Source organism: Nematolebias whitei, chromosome 18, assembly GCF_014905685.2.
Source record: "Nematolebias whitei isolate Nwh7 chromosome 18, NemWhi1, whole genome shotgun sequence".
Taxonomy (NCBI): Eukaryota; Metazoa; Chordata; class Actinopteri; order Cyprinodontiformes; family Rivulidae; genus Nematolebias; species Nematolebias whitei.
In genome coordinates this window covers 18,818,671-18,827,255 of record NC_056515.1, presented here as the reverse complement: position 1 = coordinate 18,827,255, position 8,585 = coordinate 18,818,671, and the positions used below count along the sequence as shown (strand labels likewise).

The 8,585-nt window shown below is 40.5% G+C and overlaps 1 protein-coding gene across 3 annotated transcripts in view; it reads right to left on the bottom strand.

The window, feature by feature from the left end:
- ppp3ccb (protein phosphatase 3, catalytic subunit, gamma isozyme, b) overlaps positions 1 to 8,585 on the bottom strand; it is a 59,699-nt gene that overhangs the window by 10,915 nt on the left and 40,199 nt on the right. For all 3 annotated transcript variants that reach the window (XM_037692137.1, XM_037692138.1, XM_037692139.1), the window contains exons 7-10: positions 8,238 to 8,315; positions 7,971 to 8,065; positions 7,746 to 7,871; positions 5,399 to 5,476 (exon numbers count right to left, since the gene is read on the bottom strand). In XM_037692137.1, coding sequence (XP_037548065.1) covers positions 5,399 to 5,476; positions 7,746 to 7,871; positions 7,971 to 8,065; positions 8,238 to 8,315 — 377 coding nt within the window. The remainder of the gene's footprint in view (positions 1 to 5,398; positions 5,477 to 7,745; positions 7,872 to 7,970; positions 8,066 to 8,237; positions 8,316 to 8,585) is intronic.

The window sequence follows — 8,585 nt, the reverse complement described above, 5'->3', positions numbered from 1 at the left end:
TTTAAGGCGTTTTAACCCTTCCCACACTCTTGCAATATTCTAAACAAAGTTTCTAAACTCTAAACGCTCTAAAAGAGCACAGAATGTCATGATTTCCCTCTCTCTGCCGCCGCTGCTCTCAGCCACTTGCAAACATTCTTGGCCACGCCCACTTCTCCGCTCTGCACCGAGAACAGCTGATCAACAGTTCAGCTGCAGGAGGAAGCTTGTCCTGCAGTATGGGCTGCACAAAGGTGCAGCAGGTGCAAAATAATTGAAAATATTCCATGCCGATCATCAATCAGCCAGTTGTGTGTCATGTCCAATCTTATTTTGAAAAGCCGTGATAGAGCGAGCTCGCGCTAAACGAACCGTGAAGTAGCGAGGGACTACTCTACTTCAAAATGCAGGAAATCACATTACTTTATTCAAAATTTTCTGGTGGAGGACCCCCAGACCTCCCCACCCCACCCACTATTTGCATTCCGGCATTGATCAGTTTTACAAAGTAAGCCCTGTATAACTACCGCTGTTATAACTCTGTTCAGTTTTATGTAAAGAGTTTTCTGTAATAATTTGGAGAAGTGGTGAGACATTTATCATGTTCATTACATGTAAAGTTCTAAAGTGGTTTTTGATACCGTTAATTTTCTCAAAACTGTAATTTTTGGAAGTTAAAATTAAAAATTGTGTTAATTGTGTCTTGAATGAAAAACACTGTGTGTTTAAAAGTATAAAAAAATGTATCAACACTTTTAAAGAACAGGTCTTAAGTATTTACTTTACACAAATATTTCCATTGCATTAAAGAGACAAAATAAAGAAACTATTTTAATAAACATGAGGGTTATGAGGGGGTCCCTGAAACTTTTTCTCCCCTGGGTCCTTGAACCCAAAAAGTTTTGAGAACCCCCGGTTCAGTTTCCGAGTTTTAGACAAAAGTTTAACTATTTTAGCTAACATATTTGACAAGAAAACTAGCCACAATTAATGTGTAAAATCTCAAAATCCTCATATTCACCCTTGTTTTCTTTATGTTTAGTCGTTAGCCCACGCTGTGCACATGCCTCCTGTGTAAACTAAGCTTCAGCAGCCTGCTTTAGATTGCACTGAATGAAAACTACACCACTCACTTTATATACAGTAGAATATAAGTTTTGGTTGTAATTCCGGTGGTACTTTGACAACATGGTGTGCGTTTACTTTGGCACCAACAGCTTCAAAAGGCAGAGACAACCAACTCACCCTCCAACCTTTACTGCCTTGATGCCCCACCCACTCACCTCTTATCTTTAAAGTTTATTGGCAATCGTATAGTTTTGAGTCGCACCTCTCGCATCAGCAGATAATGGTAAATAAAACTATAAACTTATTTTTGTTAGTACATTTAGTGTTCTCATTAGAGACCCATTCTTTATAATAGTTTGTCTTTTTGTTACAAACTAGAAAGCACTTTTCGCCTCTGTAGAAGCCCAACACAAACGATCTGAGGGAACTTGTATTTGCTCATGGTGGTGCCTGTTTTCACTGGCAAACAGTTTCTCCTCCATGGAAGTGATTCCTCCCTTGTACATGCATGGTCCATGCTCCTAGCAAAGACTGACGGTTCCTACATGGACACGCATACAAGTAAATGTCTGGTGAAAAGGGACAAAAGCAACAGTTTGGTAGAAATACACTTTTTAAACAGGCCTCCCACTGAGAAGCAGAGAATTTCTCCCCCATTCTCCAAACTGCAACAACAATGATGGCTGCTATCTACTACAGGAAAGACAATGATCATTCATACATGCTCTAAACAATGCTGTTTAAAAAAAAAAAAATCCATTTAATGCAAAATGATGAGTACAGGCTAATTTTGCCTTTGATGTTTTACAGATGTTGGTGGACAAACACTACTGCGCCACTTTCAAAGCAACTATTTGGATTCATTTCTCCATCAAACAGTTTTGTTGAATATTAAATATTTAAGCCTCTTCCTTCTTAAATCTTGATTCAATAACAGGTTTATCAACAGCAACCCTTTCACTAAGGCTATTTTTGATACGATATCAGCAGCTAGCAGACAAATCAAATGAAGGATGATCAAATTGATCAACTTTCCAGCGTCCTTGAAAAACGACTTTTACTTTTACAGATTTATTTTGGTATCGATAGCTTTTTTTTTAACAGGACTCTCGTATTATTTGCATACCTACAATTGTTTGCTTTTCTCCACATAGTTCTAAAATACTTTACACCCTATTCCAAAATATTTTCACACCAATAATCTTTTGGAAAACACCTTATTGGTAGAAAAACTACAATGCCCTGCTTGTCAAACTGTTAATTTTGTAGATGTAACTAAAGAATTAGAAAGTAAGTGTTTTTACAACTGACTGCCAGTAACAAGGAGCCTCAGATCTCCATTGGATCTGGTTAAATCAAGTTGGTAGTTATGAGTAAATAACAGGTTCTTTCGTTAAGTTGGGTTGCTGCTTTTATGCTCAACTGATTCAGAGGTCAGTGATGATTGCCTTCACAAACACAAAATACAGTCTAGCTCCCTGAAGTACAATACAGACAAAAGGATGCGGCCTACACTTTTGTTTTTAAATATATAATACCGACAGTTGCATAAAAAAAAAAACGGTTTACAACACTCTCCTATACATGGTTTCACTTCTTCAGCTGAATTAATCAGATTCAGTATTAAACACCCATTGTGGTTCACCATGGCAACAGGCCACAAACTCATTCCCTCACTACATCGTGCTCATTATATGGCGGACTAATAGGGATCGCTCAGTGTTTTTCCATTTCGAACACTACTTGAGCGCAGCGGTGCTTCATAAATATGCACCGAGTATTCACAGTCAGGTGTCGCATAAATGAACGCCAGAGAGATCCACGCCTGAGTCTGAGATGGACTGCGTTCATTTGATAGCTTTAAATGAACATTTGTTATCATCCTTTAGCATAACAGACATAAAATGCATTAGCGACATATTTTATCCCCCTAATTGTTTTGTACTGTATAAATTTTCACAAGCATGGACTGAGGCTGTTACTATATCGATACATTCTAAACTAAAGCCATGAATGTTATGTTGTGATTTACAATAAATCACCACTTTTTAGGCTTTTTATGAGTTTTTTTATTTAATTATTATTATAAGAAAGTGTGCAAGTTCTGCAGCCCAGACAGTGGAGATGACTTTTTTTTTTTTTTTTAATGACTGGGTTTTTCTAAGTAAAATCAAAATGAGCTGCAGAAATAAGCATTAGCACGCTGTTAGCTCAGGCTGCAATGCATTATGGTCTATTGTCACCAATGTAATGTGTAACGTCTGCACACAACTTAATGTACCACATGTTGAGTTTCTAGGGCACTTTACAGGATGAAAGCTGCAGTTAAAACAGTAATATTAAAAAAATGGCTGACGTGTTATAGTGAGGGATCCGACCAGACTGACTGCTCAGCAGACAAACATCCACAGGGTATGGCTACAGCATGACAAGATGACATGTCCCTTCATGTTAGAAACACACCCTGTAAGTTGCTGTAACAAGGTTACAAACCCTGTTCCCTGGAATACACTAGAAATGTAAAGCTCCCACGATGTGCTGCTGCGAGTGTGTGACTATCTCTGCACCAAAACAGAATCAAGACATTGATATCAGCAGTGATAAGTTAGCAAGATTACATTCTGCTCATGCAAAAAAAACTTTCATAAAAGTATTCAAAATTAACATTAGGACAAATAAAGTGTAAAATGCACCAAGTGTTTTGAAAACCAAACATCTGGACATTTTACTTTGTATCACCAAGTTTTAAGCAAGAAAAGATGAACAGAGTTTGCAAATTCTTAACAAAATAAAACTAATGTTTGTTATTTTTGGAGAAATACGTAACGTGTCTCAAAGGACACCGCCCATCTAACTAATCAGCCAAAAACGACTGAGCTGCTGTTCCACTTGAATTTCCCATCTGTGGGACAATAAAGGCTGTTTCTAATCTTTTCTATTCTAAAAATGACCGAGCCGCTTTAATGTTTGAGCTCCAACTAACCGAGGAGTAAGAATCACAAAACATGTGGCAGCTTTCTTTGCTAGGACTGAAGAGCCCCCAACTGTTTACTGGAGCTACATGAGCTCCCAATAAAAACGCCCCTTTATAGAGCACAACTGCACCTACTAATCTGGAACGAAGAGAAATGTAAAGCATTTTGTGGGTCACACCACAAATTATTGAGTCGGACAACTATTTCTAACCCAAATTTTTAAATTTTTAAAGCAAACCCTTTTTTTGAAGCAATGAACACATAGTTTGGTCTATGTGCACACTGTCGCACGTCTTCTGCAGAATGACACAAAGGAACGAGGATCAGCATAAAAAAGTGCAACCACCAAACCTATCCATTGAATAAAAGCTCAACATCACTGCTTATTGAGCTCATCTGCAACATCATTAGAGCCTTGCACTGACAGCAATACTGAAAAAATTAACTTGACGTTTGAATGAACTAAAACTTGGATTCAACCCGACCTCTCGGGTTGTATTTATTTTAAATAGAAGTTATAAAAGCACCTACAAATATTAAACGTTAAGATGCATCTTTAGAAAGCCAGGAAATATTTCAGCCTCTATGAACTAATCTGCTGCTGGAAGGACATTTACTCAGGAGGATGAACAGATGTGCTTCAGCTTTGTGGGAACTGAACAACATTTCTAAACATTACTTAGAAGAAAAACATTTGATCAAGGAACATTTTTATTTATGCCGTCCGCAGTCAGGACGTGTAAAAATGAGAGCGCGAGGACGAGTGCGAGCTATTGCTTCATTTCTATGACTCTTCCCTTCGTTTCAAACCACACCATCAGCAAAGTAGCGCTCAGCATCATCCTTAAAGAACCTTCAACGCATGAGCGGGTCCAGTTCTTTCAACTGGGAAAATCATTGCACAATTTGAGCACATGATGAGACATCTGTGGCTACATGCTGATTATTTAGCTTCAAACGTTCAAACCTGAAGTTCTGCTGATGGTTCATATGCACTGATGACATCCCCCTGATGTTCACAGAGCATGAAACGGACATGTTTGGCTTCTCTGTAGGTCACAACTTGGTCTAAATTAAAACATGCTGGAAGAGCTGAGAGCAGCGGCCATATTGGAGCTGGACTTGGACATTCATTTTGAGAGCTACACAACCAAAGCACAGCAGTCTGCACGACAACAACAATTATTAAAGCGTGCGCAGAAGGTGACTGAGGTTTCAGAAGTCCAAAAGAAGGAGTCTCAAGAAACGCGCAACTAACAGAAAAGTGACGAAAACACCGAGGTGGCAAACCGTGTCGACAACAAGCAAAGCGCAAACCGGTGTCAAAGAGTTTGAGAAATGAAGCGAAAAAAATAAATAAAAACACAGATTCTCACCCTCGCACGTGTCGTCGCCTTCGGACATGAGCTCGTCGTCAGAGCAGATGTTCAGGACGTTCACCAGCATCTCAGTCACTGTGAAAACAGCAGCGGGCCGGTTTGAGGTGATGTCAGGACAAACGGTGCAAACACAAAACTCAACGAGCGGTAAACGTGTGGCTCACATGACAATCTATTCAAACTGATCAGAGGACTGTGTAGCACCTGAGTGGCTGCGAGCTGCAGCTTCCAAAGGAGGAGACACATTATTTTTCTTTCCACAAGTTAAAAAACAAGGTCAAAACTGAAGAATACGGTACCAAGGCGCACTTAAGCTTTAACGTGAGCCATGTTGTTGCAGCCGACTGTAAAAGACAAAGGAAAGGCTCATTTCCTGCCTTTTATTCCAGTAGATGTTTCATAAATTCTGTTCATTCTCAGAGAGCTGACACTTGTCAGTCTAAGCTCAAATACGATAACAACACTTTTGTGGCACAGTCTCATTGTGACTCATGTTTAGACCCAGTCAAGGTTGTAAAAAACACAAGATGTTTAAGATCAGACCAGGTGAATAACATTAACAGTCAGCTACATGGTATTACATGACTTTCAGTCATATTGTGGCTTCTTTGTCACAGATCGACTCCATGAACCCTGGTCTTTACCCTGGATTAGTCCTGTCAGGTTTTATTTAAAGCTTTAGATCTTACTTGATTTAAATTCCAACAAGCAGCACGCTGATGTCCCCCGTCGCTGAGGGATTTGAATACTGAATGTTTGTAGTTTTCAAAATAAGTGTTTTCTGGACTGAAATTGAACAGGGAATGCAAGTAAACCTAGATGTTTTTTTTTGTGTGTGTGTGCAGGGTATTCAAGTGAGTAGCAACATCAAAGTTCATGCTCAATAATCCAGGTAAAAAAAAAAATCCAACAAAATTCAGTCAGGTCATCTGGATGGTTTCTTTTTTGATGCGGAGATGTTTCATCGCAACAAAACATTGATGATCATTTCGATGGATGAAGGACAAAACATCTCCAAAAAAAAAAAAAAAAAAGAAACCGTTCAGATGACCTGACTTAAGTTTGTTGGATTTTTTTACCTGGATGATTGAGCATGAACTTTGATGTTTTTAACCACGTCGGCTATGGCTGCCTCAGAGGAGTCGATGGGAGAGGACGGACTCCAGAAACCATCTTATCACCAGCAAACTGGTTGATCCACTATGTGAGTGGGCTGCTTATGGGACTCAGTGTGTTGCGGCTCCTCGGGACTGATGAAGTCCTTTGGATGAAGGACGAAACGTCTCAACAACAAAAAAAAAAAAGAAACCATCCAGATGAACCTGACTGAACTTTGTTGACAAGTGAGTAGGAGTTACACTGTGTATAAGAAGAGAGGTACCCAGTGTTTCCCCTACCATTATACAAGCGGGGCGCCCCGCCCCGTCAACAGAACCGAGCGCCCCGCATACCGAACCCCCCACCCCCACCCCAAACCACCTGTCTGCACTGACATAATGCTAAACTAGTGGCTCGCAATGCAGGTGTGCTAGCTAAAAAGCTAAAGGCAGCCTCTTCCTTCACGCTGAACCCTCATGCTGAACGCACCCCCACCACTTGAAACTGTTGGTACAAACAGCGCACGGCTCAGATGAGTGTCCCCCCCCCCCCCCAAAAAAACCCCGTTGGTTCAGACAGTGCGCGGCTGAGATGTGTCTCTCTCTTCTCTCACAGACCCTGCTCTAAAACTGTTGATTTAAACAGCGCGCTGCGCAGCTTAGGACTTGTCTCCGTCCGTGTCCCCCCCTACAAGAATCACGGATGAGATGAGCGCCCCGCCATGGCAAGTTATCTAGAGGAAACGCTGGGTACCGTTGGTTTGTTTTTATTTGTCTGAGGTGGCACAGAGGGATGGATGCTGGTGAGTGCAGGGAGCAATTTTATCCATCACCAAACACAAAGTTGTAGCCAGGGTTGTAGCCAGGGGGTGGCCAATGGTGGCCTTGGCCACCGCAGATTAATATTCGGCCACACTAATCATTTGAGGAAACTATACTTTAAGGCAGAATAAAAACTAGAAAGCTGTATGCTCAAATGATTGGGGTGACCAGTTTACATACAGTATTTATGGTGAAGGCCATCTTGGATTTATTCTTTGGATCTTTCTTACACCTACATGTAGATGCAGCCACACAATAAAATTGAAGTTTGTACCTCGCTCATTTTTTCAAGTTACGCTCACAGCATAGACAGAGGGACGGTATTTCCAATTCCCCATCTTCACTTTGCGACGGGGGAATTGGGGGACATAAAAACGGGTGGGTGGGTGATTGTCGCATGCCTTACAGACACAAAGAAGACAAACCTTTTTCCCCAACGAAGGGCAGGGACCAGGTGAAGACGTCCATGAAGTTGGGCAGCCAGTAAGGGTGAGGGGAGCAGTTAAACTGCCGGATGTTCATCACATTGTTCTCATATTTCAGCACCGCCGCTGAGGACAAAACAAACACATCACCATCTTCATGTCATGTTGCCAGGGACTCAAGGTCTCCCACCTGTTGCTATGGTTTCCCTGCTTCCCTTCTCCTACCTTTATTATTGTACACATCTAGGTAGTTGGGAGCAGAGAAGATCGTAATTAAAGATGGGAAGCCTGTCGTCTGACTTTTCCTGTACATTCGATATCTGACAGACAAAAACAGAGACAGTTACACATCTGAAGGTTCTGCATTCAACATGTTAAAGAGTACGAGCTTATCGTGAATAGAAACATTTGAGCACACTACAACATGTATGTAGATGTTTAAACATAGTGAGGAAAATCAAAGCTGCCCAGTCAGCGACATCTGTGACTCACCCTGCGTCCTGGGCTTCATGCGCTCGTATTACAGACAACAGGTTATTGTTCATCAGGAAGTCACATACTGCTGGGTAACTAGAAGGAAAACACAACTTACTGTCATTTATTTATTCATTTACTCATTCATTTAAAAAGATAAAACAAATACATAAAAAAGAAGACAAAAAAATATTGAGTGAAAAGGGTGCAGAAAGAATACAAAAATTCTTATATCTGCCCCTTATTTAAATAAATAAAATAACTACAAACAGCAACTCAGGCTTGAACAATCTCAAAGAGAAAACAAAAAACATCAGGCATTCGTCACATCGTACTTTCCTAACAATTTTAACTTAATCATCTTTT